General features: G+C 31.3%; 1 protein-coding gene across 3 annotated transcripts in view; it reads right to left on the bottom strand.

The window, feature by feature from the left end:
• LOC129983906 (SEC14-like protein 2) overlaps nucleotides 1-17,009 on the bottom strand; it is a 75,470-nt gene that overhangs the window by 47,169 nt on the left and 11,292 nt on the right. Inside the window, exon 1 of one of the 3 annotated variants that reach the window (XM_056093606.1) lies at nucleotides 11,261-11,382. The exons of 1 other annotated variant lie outside the window; for it this stretch is intronic. In XM_056093606.1, the coding sequence (XP_055949581.1) occupies nucleotides 11,261-11,289 (29 nt within the window). In that variant the 5' untranslated portion in view covers nucleotides 11,290-11,382. Of the gene's footprint in view, nucleotides 1-8,596; nucleotides 8,617-11,260; nucleotides 11,383-17,009 lie in introns of those variants that run through there. One more of the 3 variants, XM_056093607.1, reaches the window with a different exon arrangement.

Below are 17,009 nucleotides of genomic sequence, written 5' to 3'. Positions count from 1 at the left end.
GTATTTGGGAAAGTTCTCAAAAACGTCTATAAAATGTATGATATTAGAAATCTGAATTTCAAATAATACTTTTTAAGAGATTCTTTTCTTATTTTCTATACTTGTTGTTGCATGGACACAAATACTTATCGTGGTTTTTGAAACACTTGTGTGTGCGTGCGTATGCGTTGGGCTGCTGAAAAAGAAAAGGGGTGAAGGAACGGCAAGATAACGAAACTTGAATTATTGTAGGAGGGGTGGGCTGGCGAATATAAACCTTTGGTTTTTCCTCTCTGAGACCTTGAGAGTTTATTCACTTTAGCAAAGGGGGTTTGACAAATTGAACTCCGGAGGAATCTTTTCACACGCGTCATCCACGAATCTCTCAGAAACGGCGGAAAGAAACAGGTTGAGCACACACAAGTTAATTTGCGAAAGATTTAACTATTCTCGAAAACTCAAGGATGTCTCGCAGACATAAAGCGAATGAACACTAATAGAGTTCCTTCATGTCATATGTCCATTTTTAATTACGACATCTACTTTGTAAAGCGAAAACATTTAATGGCGGAAAATCTCCTCATAAAGAATCGGAATGACGCCATCCTCTTATCACCAGCGGAAAAACAAGTAAAACTACGCTTACAAACTTCTGGGAAACAAAAACATAAATTTTCATTACCAAAACGAATGCTTCGGACCTCTAATGAAATGCAAAGATAGAGAATATTTTCCTCACTGTTTTCGCCGAGATTCTGTCGTGCATCTGTAGATTGAGATTCAGAAAATATTCTTCCGCCTTTGCTTCGGTTTGAAGCTCTCTCAGGGAGTTTATCGACAAAGAATCCTAAAGCCAGCGCTGAATGAATCCCGTGTGGTTCTTTTCTAATGAATAATGGAATACAGAGAACGCAATACCATTAAAATTTGTCTTAAAAATGAAAAGTCACTGCTCAGTCATCAAAATGCTATTGAAAAAGGGTAGGCTAATGATTCGGAAGCGAGGTTCCAGTCTTATTTCCTTCAGGTTTCATCATCCAGCATTGATGAAGTCTGCTTGTAGCTTCAAAGACAGCGAATAAGCTTTCCCAAGGACTAAATTTGAATATATCCGTAAAAAGAAAAAAAAAATCGTATTCTAAATTGAAACTAACTGCTATAAAATCTGCAGTTTTATCGAGGCAAGGCACCCGCATGTAATAATTAGATTTTGCTGGAAAATTTAGCTTATGATTAAAAACTATCTGTGAAATGCTTCTCCAAATGTTAAAAAAAAAAAAAAAAAGAATGAAAGAAATCCTCCATTTCGAAGAACCAGTCGAAAATTCGAACAGAAATTTTTGTGCTCCAACATTCTTTCTAGGAAAATAAGCAGCATGTTGCAATAAATTTCTGAAATTTCTCTGCCAGCAGAAGTTTCAAAATTCAGATATTAGTACAAAGCGATGCGTTGACGCTTTCACTTTCCTGCACGTGTGACAAAATCCTTGTGACCATTACGATAATAAAAGTATTTTTCTTCCAAAGGCAAAACATGTGATATCAAGCTATAGGAAAGTACCCGGTCACAAGTAACAATCATTAGCATACATTCGAAAACAACGTCGCTTCACCACCGAAACAGAAAAAAAAAAAAAGAATCATTACTCAAATGTCTGTTTTCCTCTATTTAACTTTAATTGATATCTGTCATTCTGTGCCATTTCTTTGTTTTTTTAATTCCAAGCAAGCTTTTTTACAATAATCGTTTCTATCCCTTTCTGGCTACTGGTTCAACAAAAATATTTGCACTACAAGGGAATGTTGTGGATGTTTCTTTTTATTGTGTTTCTGAATCGTCACTGTCACACGAGACCCTAGCTTGTCAGTGACGTCACATCTTAAGAAAGGTGTTTTTTTTTTTTTTTTTTTTTTGTCTATAGATTTCTTTAAGAGGTAAATTTTCTTTCGTTTTAAAAAGATAACTAAATATTAGAAATGGATGCCTAGGTAAATGGATTCAAGCCGGTGACTAGACTCGAATCATTTTAGAGACACCAACGGAAACAGTGAAGAATTCGCTCAACAAATCCGCTAATCAGTCTGCAATGGAGCAGGTCAGATACACCAATGCGCTGTAGATGAGAAAGGACCGAAAAAGGGCGGAATTTATGCGCCACATTCTAGAATTCTGCATCCGGCCTCCAACGATGAAACATAGCTCTACTGGCTTGTATGCAAACACATATAATACCATAGCTTATAATAAAGCCATTTTTAACTTCTTTGTATCTGTTTACAGAAAAAAAAATCTAGTTTCGTGTAGAAAAATCAAACTACCATTTTAAAGCTGTGCGAAATCAGTTTTGAGACTCGCATACTTTTAAACAATGGTTAGATGACGAGGATGATATTGCAACCAGTGCCACTTTACCGAAAGGATGTTATTCACCCAGTGCATTTAATGAGCCTCATTTTCGCATATCCATAGGATTTTTGATAGAATCGGCTTTTCTTTACGGCTCCGATTTGGATAAAAATTAAGTGGAGAATAAATATGAAATTCTAAAATAATCTCTTTCTTTTTTGCGCATTCTTTCCTGTATTTATACCCTTTATATCATTATTAAGAGTCGTAAGAATTGCAATGATACATAACTGAAGAGTTTTCTACTGAAATTAATTTCTATTTTACTCCAGTAGTTGTAATATCGAATTAGATGCGAAAGCAACCTTAACCCATTAGCTGCTTTCAATGCATTGCAATTTGATTTTTACCGAAGGCGGATGAACACAGCACAGAATACATTGAGACTATTTAAGAATGAAAATTATAGTAGATGAGACATATTTGTAAAAATGATAATTGACACTGAATGTTTTATTCGTGAATATCTCTTATGTATTATTAGTACCCAGCTGGTATAGAAGTTTGGAGGGGGGGGGAGGTGTGCCAGCTCAAGTGTCGCCCTCGTCATTTGACAGCGGTTCAAAATTAAAGTCCGTCCCAAAATAGCCCTAGTGCTGCTTTTAAACGGGCCGATAATATAACTAAACTAAACTAAATTATGTGGTAGTACGCAGATATTTTATGGTTAGTATAATGTACATAATCGATGAATAGTGCACTTCAGTGATAAAATTTAGCTATTTAAACCGAGTTATTTCTATTTTTATGATACTCTTCTAAAGTACTCATTAGTTTATCTGATTAAAGCAGATGAACTGATAATTTTGGCTTTTTAAGTATGTAAATGTCTTAAAAGAAAAATTAATCTTCTATAACTTTCATAATATAAAACTTATTTTAAAACTTTATTTTAAAAAGTGCTTGTTTCGTCTTTTTAAATGAACTCTTTTTGTATTACTAAATGACCTAATTTTCGATTTGAACTGCGTATCCATGTGGAGCTATTTTATTTGTAATTTTGAAGCGCACTATACAAAATAACAATTTATTGAACCTAAAAACAAAAATTTAGAACCAATGAACAATTATTTTATAACGCATTGCGATGCCGCATTTTCTCTTACTTAACAGATAGTTCCAAAGATTACTAATGTTTGATGAATGGGATATTGAAGAAGCCAAATTCCTGTCAAGAAACCAAAACTATATGACCAAACAATCATCCTTTTGCGTTCAATTTCAAAACGGGCATTCGTTCTATGGCAACATAATTTTATAAGAATCAAAAGAAATAAAAGTTGAAAACCGAGAAGTTTTCTTTTTGTTCCTCCTTTCTTTTTTCCATCCCTTTCTGTTTCTGATCTCATAAGTGAGGTCGGAAAACAACGGACAACATGTTGCATGTCTAAATATTTGACAAGGATATTCATTTTAATTGAATATCATCGATGTTCCTCTTGGATATATCATTCTCCAATGTTTCCTAAAACTGCAGTTGTGACGTATTCTTTTTTATTCTATACCACATAATGACCTTTTGATCCATATCTATTGCTTAAAAGAGAATTTCGCTTGACATTTCCTTGTCATTTATAAGCCCTTACTTCGTTATCGACTTAAACGTTTCCTTTTACAAGCACTTTAGTTAAACGAAAAAAGTACATTTTATTCTTTCAACAGTTGCTTACTATATTCCTTTTAGTAAAATGGATTCCAATTTCTTTTACAATTTAGTGTGTTGAAGTTTGAATATTTTATTTTCCTGATACAAGAATTGATAAACTTTCTGTCATTGTAGAACACGACCACTCTCGGTGGATAAAATATTCCTTTTTAACGGAGCCTGGAAGGTCAGTGAGAACACTGATAAAATGTTACCGGCCATTTTTTTTTTTTTTTTCCCCTACTCCTTAAACTGTCGAACTGTCGATTTCGATGGAATGCCCTTTTCTTCTCATAAAAGTGAAAATATATTAGAGAATTATTTTAAAATTTGCTAAGATTACTTTACTTACTTGTAATCATAATATTCGTTTTTCGAGGGTGGATGTTTTCTATATTTCAGATAAACTCTTGAAATTTTTATAGATCTTCCCATTGTTAATGAGGATATTATTTATGAAGATGAAATATTTGAAAGGGATCGTTCAGAATGATTATTCTAGGCGGTAGATTAATCTTATTGAAAGCCGTAGAGCTGAAACATTTAATAAACACTGAAAACATACTTTTAAACATTTATTGCATTTCAAAATGATATTAAAAGAATCGTCTATTCGACTTTGAAACTACACGATTCTTCTCTCACCTTTCATATCCTTTCATTTTTATTTTTATTAAAAACAATTAGATTTATTTATGTTATTTATTTTTAATAGTTAAGCAAATCTTTGTTGCATAATCGCAAAGCGTGGAAATGATTCAGTCTTGAATTTAATATAATCTAATTAAAGAACGAATTTGAATTTTAAAAAAATCGCTCATTAATTTAGAATAATTAAGATTATTTTTAATCAATCAATTTTCAAAGAAGAGAACTGAAGACAAAATCACAAACTGTTAACAAATGGTGTTCTTGTATTAGAAAGTAAAGAAATTTTAAAAGCGAAACAGATTTATACATAAAAACTCGCTCGTTATTTCATTGATGTTGCTATATTTTCCTTCTAGCACCTTCTATCTATCACGTCTTCCATCTACCTAGTCGAAAATGAATACTATTTCATCATCTGCATAGATTACTGGTATCAAGTTCTAAGCACTATTTAAATATGGGTTGTTGTTTTTTTATACAGCTTTGAAGTGCATTTCTTAAAAACACGGTTTTGAAGATTAGTGACAAAAAACAACAACTATTTCTGATTAATTATTTCTCTAACATTGCTGATTAAAAAATGTTTATTTGATCCACACGAGTCAACTGTCCCGTGAGGAATAAGCAGAAAGTGGTTTCTTTGAGCTAAGTAATAATAATAATAAAAAAAAATGAATACAATTTGTGAGAACAGAAAGAGAAAAAAATTGGAAGAATGAGAATTCATCTCTCTCGGTGGGGATGAGCCCAGACCAAGAACATAAGCTCATTTTTCTTTTTTCTTTTATGGAATACTCGGGTTTTATATCTGGTACATATGCTCTCTTTTATAGAATACATTTATTTGGTTCTTGACTTTTCAATAGACTGTGCATCTAATTTTTTGTATAATGCATTGTGTTGGGGGGGGGATAAGTAATGCGTAATTTGAGGTATTCCAATTGATACCTTAAAAATACGGATTTTTTTCTTTCTTAGTGAGATCATAAAAGACTTTTTCTGCATCTTGGGATTTCGAACTTAAACACGTCATTAAACAGATTCTTCATGATATTAGAATTATTTATTCTAATCAGTAAAGAAATAAAGTTTCACTTTTTAAAAAGGGCACTGCTAAAGACTCTTTGCTTTTACGCAGTGCGTCCAATTCCTTTTTCGTTTTATTAAAAAAACTAATTAAAAATCATTTCGCGTCTGTTTTACGATAATATGCAAGCAATGAAATGAAACAATGAATTGGAACATTCAATGTAGGTTCTGCGCATCTCAAAAGCATTTTCTTTGGAGTCATTTTAGGGATCATTTTTTCCATATAGCTTGAACCAAAATTCTGTAACAGGACAAATATTTTCCAAAAAATGCCTAAGTTTTGAGTAAAGTAAAATGAGAACACATATTACAAATAAATTTAATATTACAAAAGAATACTGCCAAACAAAAATAGAAATAATAAGTAACTTTTCTATTTCTTTAATTCATCACTCTATTTTGCCTCCTATAAAAGTCTATCATTCTTCAAAGACCTAAACATAAAAAATTTCATGCTGTCTAAAAGGTAACGGATATACAAAGAATTCAGAAAAGATTATTTAGCGTTTAGAATATACAATTTTGCAGCTTCTGGAAACATTTGCAGGCAAATTTAATCTACGTGTATTGAGGAATAAAAGTAATAACCCCTGATAAATGTGGGAAACAATTGCGCTTGTTTCAAAAGTGAAAGCCTTTGGAAAATTTTCATACGAGCTGTGAATTAGCAATCTCTTTACAAGCGTTTCTAAAGTACTCAAACGACAATAAGGCTTTAATTTAGTTTAGTTATGTTAATGTCCCGTTTTAAAGCAACACGAGGGCCTTTTTGGGACGAATCTCGTTATTTCGAATAACGGTCAGATGACGAGGACGACACTTGAGCTGGCATATCCATCTCCAAGTTTCCACACCACACCAGTGGGAGAGCGTTTGGCCCCAACGGATGTAACATGCACCAGACCCGCTTACACGACGGTTCTTCGGTGGGATCGGGTCTCGAATCTGAAGCGCTCTGGTTCCGAAGCCGGGACCTTGCCACCGCGGCTCCAAGACAATAAGGTACTTTTCGCGTTATAAGCAGTGACCTGGAAAAATGTTTTGTGTAGGGGGTGGGTATAAGACTCAAAAACGCAGATTCCAATGAGTGTTTCCGACTAACAAAAGAAATATATTTTTTTTTAAAGTGTCAGATATACCAAAAGTGTTGTGCCATAGTGTGTTATATTCAGATAGAAACAATACTTTTATTTTTCATCTGAAAACTTCAAAATTCGTTTATATTTTATCTTGAATATCTACTGATAATGTATATCAAAATGCATTTGCAGAACTTTCTTAGATCAATTGAAAACAAAACATGATTTTATAAGCAAATAATGAATAAATGAAAGCACTTCAAAATAATGAAAAGCAGTGGGAATCGATTTTGGGATCACAGTAAGAACTCGATTTACTCAAAATTTGAAATATTTATCTAAAAACAAAAAGCGACAAATTTTATTTTTACAGTACACTTCTGAGTATCCGGTTCGTGACTATCCGGTTTCCGTACTATCCGGCCTAAATTTCTTTTATCGTAATTAAAGGAGGAAAGCAAAGCGTCTGTTAAGGACTTTTACAAAATCTAAAAACTGTAAGTTTTGACTCTTAACTTAGGGTTACCTTTTCATATCAGTGTAATCATAATAAAATCAATTTGTTATCAATCAATTAAAATCAATTTTCTTAAGAATTAGGCCTACGATTTATGTTAATGTTTTGTTTATGTTTCCTGCATTCAAGTTGAGCATTACGGAATTTATTCTAAAATGTGAACAGCTTATATCCTTTAACTTATTTGTTCTCTAATAAATTGAGCCGTTTATTTTGAAAGTGGGGCAAGTCCATTTTTGAAAAAAATGGCGATAATGGCAGTTATAGATAAAACTTGTTATAATCTTTTTATGCGCAAAAAATTTACAGTAAAAAAATTTAGATTCTAGTATTTGGAAGTTGGAAGTTTTAGCTCTTAACAGTATTGAAAATCTGTTTATTTTGAAAGTGGTGCAAGTCCATCTTAGATTGAAATTATATTTGACCGAATATATTACGGCAAAATTTAGCTCCGGTTGCTCTATGGTGAAGCAAATGTGGCCGTTTGACATCATGTCTGAAATCTGAGGTGTTTCTATTTATCTATTTTTGATATTGAAAATCGGTGGTTGTACAGTATTTCATAAATAATAAAAAGTATATCTTAATTTTGTGTGTCGATAATAATGTTTACTTCCATCACCGATTATTCAGTCCAGTGACAATGAAATAAATATCATTGATCACAAATTTTTATTGACAGGACATTCATTTCTACCGAACGATCATGATTTTGTTGTGGGACCATCCAGTAACTATTCAATCCAGAAACCAGTTCCTTGCATATTCCCCAGGATTACTATATAGTAATACAAAATTTTCGAAAATATAATGAATTTTTAGTACATGAAATTAAACGTGAAAATTTATTTTCAACCCAACCTCTGGAAAAAGCGGTTTTAAAAAGAAAGAAAAATACCGATGAACTTTTATCAAATGATTAAATATTTTTAAAAATTTAAATAGTATTTTGTTTATATTATTAAAAAAAGGCTCATGCAATTGAAATATTTTCCAATTAAATGTAGGTTTACAATAATTCATTAATTTTGAAAGTGAGGCAAGTCAATTTAGTTATAAAAAAAACTCTAATTTTTTTAATCACCATTGTAAACACTATTGGATTACAAACTTACATTATCTGGTACCACAAAATACAAAAAATATATCTATTAATACTTACCAATATTTTTAAATTTATTGAAATACAAACCTTTAAATATCTCGCAATAACAAAAAAATGGACTTACCCCATTTTCAATATAAACGGCTCAATTCGTGAAACGCGCAGTGCAGTTTATGAACTACCAGTACAGAGCCTTCTATTTTAACTCGACACGTTACCGGCAGCTGCTTCTATGATTCACTAAGCCGTGTTCACATTCTATTGTCTTGAGTTAAATAGACAGCTTATTACTCAATAAGGAGCGAGAAAATACATATTACAACAGTGTGTTTTGGTATAAAATCTCTGTCTTCTGGTATTGGTAGGCAAAGAAATGAGTTCCTAGAACTCCGGCCTATCCGGCGTTTTGACTATCCGGCCAGTCCTTCCTTCACATTAGGCTGGATACTTGGGAGTATACTGTACTTTTTAACAGATTCAAAAACTAGCACATAACGAATAAATAAATATAATTGTCAAAGCTTACAATAATTTTAATAAACTTACCAACTCGATATTAAAAGCTTAAATTTACAAAAAAAAAAAAAAAAAAAAAAAAAAAAATGTTGTTTTAACTGAATGCCCGCAGCACCATCGTATCGTTCTCGGACGGCTTAACTGCCTTAAAAATATGCTTTTCCAGAATCAGGGAGGATACAAAGTGCGGTTTCACATGCTGATTTTTTTTTTTTTCAGATTTTCACATTATTTTTTAAGTAGGTAATAATCGATAATTTATAGCAGTATTTAAAAAAAGAATTTGTTCATTCTCTAGAAACTGAAGAATATGCACAAAATTCTACATTAATTTGATTTTTTAATGGCTTGTCAGAATGATAAATGTCACTTCGTTCGTATTTGCATAAAAAAAAGAACACGTTCAAATAAATGAAATGAATGATTTTAAATTCATTTTATGTGCATATCTTTTCTTGTTTTCCGTTTGGTGTCATTAAAAGACGCTAGATAAAGACGTTTTTTTTTTTCTAATCGCATCTACTTTATATTATTAGATTCCACTTTCACTGCACTAATTGTGTGCACCTACAATCACAATTACAACAACTGGGCGGGGCCTTGGAGCCTGGTGGTAGGGTCTCGGATTCGGAATCGTAAGCGGGTCTGGTGCATGTTAAATCCCTTTGACCCAAACGTTTTTCCGCTGATGTGGTGTGGTGTGATGTGGAAGTTTGGAGAGGGAGTGCCAAATCAGATATCGTCATCTAACTGCGATTCAAAATTACGAGGTCCATCCCAAAATAAGTGTTGCCTTAAAACGGGATGTTAATGTAGCTAAAACTAAACTAAACAACAACTGAGAATGAAAATATAAAGAGAAAAAATAGAGCCCCCCCTTTGGAAATCTGTGCAATTAAAAGATTTTGGAAGCGCTGTCCTACTATTAGCTAAAGCCGAATAATGAAATTAGTAGAGTAGGCAATTGCTTACGGGCCCATAACTTTAAGGGGTTCAGAGACCTAGAGATCTTTTTGCAATATTTTGAAAGTTCATTAACTTTGCGCTAAGGCCCTACAATTGAACTTATTCAAATTTAAATCTAGTATTGTTTGAATTATTCTGTGGTTATGCTAAAATGTGGAATTTTATAATTTTATGAAATAACCAATTCTATTATTAATCATTATTTTGATTGTGTTAATAAAAATTTTGTTATTTTTTTTTACAGTTTTGTCTAAAATTACTTGTAAATTTCAGCTGTGCATTCTTTTTATACATGATATACTGAAACCCAACTTTTTTTAGATAATAATCTCTAATTAAGCACTTTGCTATTCAGTTTATCAAAATTTGCTATTTAAAGCTACTTATATAATGATTAAATTAAAATCAATTTTTTTTAATTGGTTTTAAAAATTTGAATGACAAGGTGGCTAAAGATTGCCCTTAGAAATAGTTCTCTCTTAGCTGTAAAGACAAAATACTGGTGACGATGGTCTTACATTCTTATATTTCTCTTAAGTATATGGTTTCATTTTCTCGAAGCAGTGCATATTTAAGAGCCATGCCTTTCAGTCGCATTGCAAATTTGAATACCAAATTTCTTCCTGAATTAATGTGAAACCATTGAAAAAATTTTAAATTAGATTATGAACATGAATCTCAAAAGAAGTATTATAAAAAAAATAAGCAAATTATTATGGATTAATTATATTTAAAAATGATTCATTCAAAGCACGTATTTCTCTTTTTCATTAAATAAGAAATACTGATATATTTCTTGCAGAATTTAATGCACTTAAAAAAAAAATACTGTCAAGAATTTTTCTAGAGGTTATTTAAAAAAATTACGTGAAAGAATCTTATTTAAGTATAGTTTAATTAAATTATATCAGACTTTTCCCTTTCGAATATCTCAGCAGCTGCACTTAATAGAATTTCTAAGTTCATTTATGGATATCAGATTTCATGGATTTTGTTCCGAACTAAATTACTTCTAGATATTTTAGAGCTCGCACTTGGTTTTCAGGCGAAACATTTGCGGCATTCAGAAACTATTATATTAAATAGATAGAATCTCTGTACAAATAGTTTTCTTATGCATTTTCACTTCAAATAATTCCTCCGAGGAGAATTGTGTTAAAAATCGAATAATCAGTGCATATACAGAGAACATTGTAATTTTTCCAAGTAAATCAAATTATTCTATTCATCAAAAATGTTTGCTGAAATTGTCAAAGTGAATTCATCTCCCTGTTTCATAACTTTATCATTGCCAATTCGTACTCACCGATCGTTAGATGAACTCCGGCACACCATGCTGTAAACTCCGCTCTATACTCCGTCTCGAAATTCGGGATAACGCGACAGATCACGAAATCCGCCCTCTTCTTTAAGGGGACACTTATCTAAAGAAATTTTGCATTTCCCAACAGCTCCAAGAAAGTTCTAGAGGAAACGTGCATTGCTAATCGCTGTCCCGTCAGCAAATATCAACGTTAAATGTTGGCTTTAATCTTAATCGCTTGAGCAAAACGAAATTTTACTCTTCAAAAAGAAAGTGCGACTGATAAAATTCATTGACACAAACAACGGAAGATATTTAACATTTGGTTCTCGACGAAGCCTATTTGCAACATGATAATCTATCTAGGAATTTTGTCCTTATTTGCGAAAAGCACTGCTTTCTGTTTAGATTCGATTTATTGAAGACGTTTCTGGGACGGAATCTGCATGCATTTTGATTCCCACGAGAAGACTATCGCTCTAACTCCGCCTTGTTTACAATAACGTCACGCTGGCTTCAACGTGTTAAGGTTTGCAATCATTGCTTTTCGATAAACAAAATGACCGATTCGATTTCTTAGAACGTTAGTTCAGCAAAAGTAGCCAAATAAATTATTTCTTTTTAAAATTCTAGATATTTGTGTCACAAATGTGTAGCCAATATGTGCTTTTTGGAACATGTCACAATTTTTTTTATTGTTTATTTAATTTATTTTTTTATTTTGTAATTTAAGATTTAAGACTTTAATTTAAGATTTATTGCTATAAATACTATTATTTATAAATATTATTAAATTTTCACAAATTCGTTAGCTGGTGTCACCACAAGTATTCAATTAAATGTTGATCCATTTAATCGATTAACAGCTAATTAAGTTCTGAAGATATTAAAATAGCATTATCGCAATCAAGAATACGCAAATGCAGATCTAACAAAACGTCATCTATACAAGAAAAAGTTAAATGAAGTTGTATTAAAACACTTGCAAGACATGGCCTACTTGAAGAAGCTCCCATTAATCCTTTTAGGGAAATTGCTACAATAACAAGAAGAAAAAGAATAAACTTTAGGAAAATGCTTCAAAAATGTTCAGATGTTTCTCTTTTTGTTTCTGAAAATGTAATAATTTCGGAAATTTTTTATTGTAATGATGATTTAAGGATAAATTTCTTCTGGATATATTCACAAAATTAATTCTTATCAATAATTAAAACTTTAAAATAAATATAAATAAAAAAATTATTATTGTTTGCTTCAGTGATTTATGGATTGAAATTTTAAAATAATATATATCTTTCTCAACGTGAAAAAGGGTTTAACAAAACAAAAGAATGCAATAGTAATTTTCTATTATGATTTTCTCAAACGATTTGAAACTTTCTATTCATTTTAGACAAACACTTTTCCCCCCATTAAAAAGAATTAGCTGAAATTTTCATATGAGAAAGAATTAGACGCTTCTCTTCAGCAGCTTAGGACAAATGCTGAAGACAATCGGATCTGACTAGAAAGCAGAGAAAAGTAATAAAATGTCTACAGCGCCTTATCGAACCGGTGCCCATATTCCCCTTAACCACTCTTCGATAGGAAACTGTTTTTCTTCAGAATATAACTCTAATATTCTATAATATCCTTTAAAACTCGCTCGACGTATGCATTCGTAAGAACGTGCAAAATTTTAAATAATTAGGAATGAATAGTTTTTCTTAGTTATTGGTGGAAACTAGTTTCGAATATTGATCATTAGCAATATGAAGATTATAAATGCATTGCAATTGGCTCGAAGATACATTGCGATAACTTGGATTAGAGCAATGAACCAGGCTGTCTCCAGTTTGCATAGTAATGGATACAAATTTTATGTTTTAAAATTTTTGAATTCAGATCTTTAAGATTTTGATTTGTGAAATTGATTTGTATAATATATATCAATCAAAAAATATTTAAAATTATCTCACTTTAACCATAAACTTTGAGCTTGTTTGATTTGAATCGCACTTTTTGCTTTCATTTTTTTTTTTTTTGGATGGTCATTATATTCTAAGTGCTATTTACTATTTCTGTATTAAAATCACTAGTTAAATGTTGATATTTATTGTATTTACTGTTGTTAATTTTGTAATGATGATTGCTCCTTTATTTACAAATTTAATTTATTTATTAATAAAGTAGTTTTTTAATACTATATTTATTACAAAGATGCATTTTTTTTCTTTTCTGTAATCATCCACAGGATCAATTTTATATTTGGAATCCCAATAAAATTAAGTCACCCAAGCTTCAATCATTATTGTAACTATTTCTGAGTAATTTTTTATACACCCATATTTCATATTATGGATCTTACGCTGTAACTTCCTGATTATTTTTTATTTTCAAGCAGCTTTTTGTTCCTGAAGAATTTAAGCCCTTCTCTACCGGCCGAACTCTGGGAGTGAACGCAGGTTTTAATGGAATGTCTAAGATACTATCAGCAAAAAAATTGACATGTACCAAGAGCAGGCACAACAGAAATTTTTTAAAAAATCCCATCTGAACTTGTAATTTTTGAAATAAGCCAACATCTCTATGAAAATCCAAGGTTTGCCATTAAAGGCAAAGAAATTGAAATGTTCCTCAACAATGACTTCTTTTGCTCCATGGTCCGTTAGAGTAAGAGAAAAAATGCATTTCTTACAAAGCTCCCCACCCGATTATTCCATCCACCTGCTACCCAACACCTTTCCTTGTCCACTTTCCTCGAGGAAGGTAAGCAGCAGTGGCGAAACTGTTTGCAGGCACAAACGAAATGTTCACTTCTAGAGATCTTCGAGGTCAAAATGCGTGTTTTCTCTTTCAAATGAAAACATTATAAGTCAGTATTATTAATTTTAAACATGCAACTTTCAACTGTTTAATTGTGCTTCATTTTCCCTCATTTCAACATTGATTTAGTTACAATAGAAGGCAAAATTGTGCCGTTTTGAGGTATGTTGAAAGGACGATCTAATTACTTGTGAAGTCATGAATTCATAGAACGTCAGGCCAATGAAATCTTTCCTTCGACTATAACTGTCATTAGAAAAAAGCTCCAGGTCATTTATAAACTGTTGCCCCTTCCTGGAGTGAACATCCACGAGACAGAAATGCAATTTAAGTAACATTATTTACCTGTTTATGTATCTTAACGTAATAATATATAAGGTATCAACGTCTTAATTGTTTACCTTTCTCTGCAACCCTATTAGCTGGCATGAATTGTTTTTGACCTCTTCAAATAAATGGCTAATGAACACTTAAAATTCATTGATTGTTCATTACTTTTGTGTCTATGAATTGCTTGCTTATACAAAATAGAACTGCAATACATGTAAAGTCGGCCTTCTCTATAAAGGGGCTGGGTGCAAGAAACCATTTGGGGACTTAAAATTTTTGTATAGTAAAAAAAAAAAAAAAAAAAAAAATACAAACAGAATGTTACTATTGCGTGTTTATTTATTACGTGATTTTATTTTTGTTATTAATTCCTTCAGAAAAATTACAATTTTTACAATTTTTTCCATGTTTAGCATAGTTAGTGCATTTAAGCGTGTTTCTATGTTTTCATTGCAAGATTTTTCAGTTTGTATGGAACTTTTTTCTCCAGTTGGATCTTGAATTTTAACTTCTGAAGCCGAAGTAATATCATAGCCAGAATTACTTCATAGACAAGAAAACAGATCTACATGCGACTTCTTGAAATTTAGCTTTTATTCTTTTTCCTTTTCAGCTAAATTTCCTCTTTGATATCCAGAGGGATATTTCCTTAGCATGAACATGATTAAATCTAACAATATTAAGCATTTTATGGTATGTATTATCAAATTACTATATGCAATCTAACTAAAAGATGAGGTAAATGACTAATATCAAACTGAAAGATCATTAGCAGGGGGAAATCCATAAGTAAGTTTTATGTAATATATTAGTATTTATTTGGAAAAAGATTTGTAAAAAAGTCTACATGTTTTTTTTTTAAAAGTCTGAGAGATTTAAAGAAAAGTAAATAAATAAATAAAAATTCATTTCATGTATGAACCCATTTCGTAAATTTCGGTTGAAATTTCAGAACAAAAAAATTTTTTTTTTCTTATTACTAATGTTTATTAAAATTTTAAATTATATTAACAAACTTTCAAAAATAAAATCTTTTATTAGCTATTAAAGGCAGGGACAATTTTTTTTCTTCTTCCTTTTTCGAATATTTTGAGGTTTATACTATCTGAAAGAATTTTATGGTTGTATTTGATCATCGATTAATCATAGATAGAATTAATGATGACAATGATGATAAAATCCTGATAATAGCATATTCAAAATTAATATTTACAATAGAACTTAGAGAATGAGAGTATAATAAAAGGGATAAGTTCCTTTACTTCAAATTTTTTTAAAATATAAATTTATTATAAATGTCGTAGAATGTGTGAGTTGTGCATCATTATTTAAATTTAAAATATATTTTAAAATATGTTTCATTTCAGATCAGAGGTGGCCGTTCTCTGATTCATGTCTAAATTACCATCTGTGGATGAGTGAATGAAATGCATTAATGAAGTCCGCCCCGTCAAAAGGGCTGTGACGCATGAGTAGTGAAGACGTACGCGTGGTCCTTGATGGCGCTACTGAAACAAGAGACGCTAAACCATGACTTAAAATGACAAGCACCGTAAACAACAACAAGATACAAATAGAAACTACAAAATAGTTTAGTTTATCCGTTGCTCATTTTGAAAAACCTTCGCAAAGCTCTTCGAAAACTTAATCTCACAAAATTGAGCGGGTATCTGATCTTAAACAAAACAAAAATTGTTTGTGGCATCGTCGCTGACAATAAGTAATGGTTGTGATGGGAGTTCCCTGAATCTAAAAGTTAACGACGAGTACTTAGCTACATTTAGAACTTTTTCATCGTGATGAATCTTGCAATCTGTTTCGAAATCTATATTCTAGAAATATCATTTCTGGTTCTCTTTTTTCTGGAGCTTCAGCATCTAGTTATCCAGTATCGATCTACCCTCAACTCTTTCAGTGAAATATTGCATCACCGGCTGTTTTAACAGCGAGTCAACAATGGAAAAAATCTTATCGAAATCTTGCATCAGTTTCGTGTGGGAAAGTAGGTAAGTTTGTTGTGTCACCAAGAATCTTTTTTTTTTTCCAGCACGTTTTGAAAATGTCAGCTTCCTACAAAAATTCTTAATTCTGAAACGTTAAGCTTCCACGTGTGTTGTAAAAGATAGAATGTTGCTGCACTTTCTTGCAATCAAGAATTGTCGGAAGTGTGTGAATGCTTAACGCCATTTTGTTTCAGAAAAATGTGAATGGGGCTCAATTAAGAATCTTGCGTGGAAGTTGTAAATTTTTAAATTATGAAATGTTGCTGATCTGACTAAAAAAAATCCCCGTGTTCACTTAAAAATTCATTGATTCTCTAAGCTATTGTTATTACTATCTTTTTAACGTAAACTTGCATATTGAAAAAAAGAAAGTCATCAAAGATTATTTAATTAATAATATAAATAATGAATTTAGGAATTTTTTAATAAGTTTTAAAAATTCTTTGATTAATGATCATATTCTTCAATATTTGAAGTTTTTATCATGTTTATGTCTACCTACAACATTTATTCTTAATGGAAATTATCATTGTTTTTATAAATGTTTATCATTTAAGCGAACTTAATCCAAAGTGAAAGTAATCAGACACTCGGGGAGCTGTTGTAAACACTCT

This window comes from Argiope bruennichi, chromosome 9 (assembly GCF_947563725.1).
Source record: "Argiope bruennichi chromosome 9, qqArgBrue1.1, whole genome shotgun sequence".
Lineage (NCBI taxonomy): Eukaryota > Metazoa > Arthropoda > Arachnida > Araneae > Araneidae > Argiope > Argiope bruennichi.
Note: the sequence above shows the minus strand (reverse complement) of the source record. Positions and strands in the feature narration are given on the sequence as shown.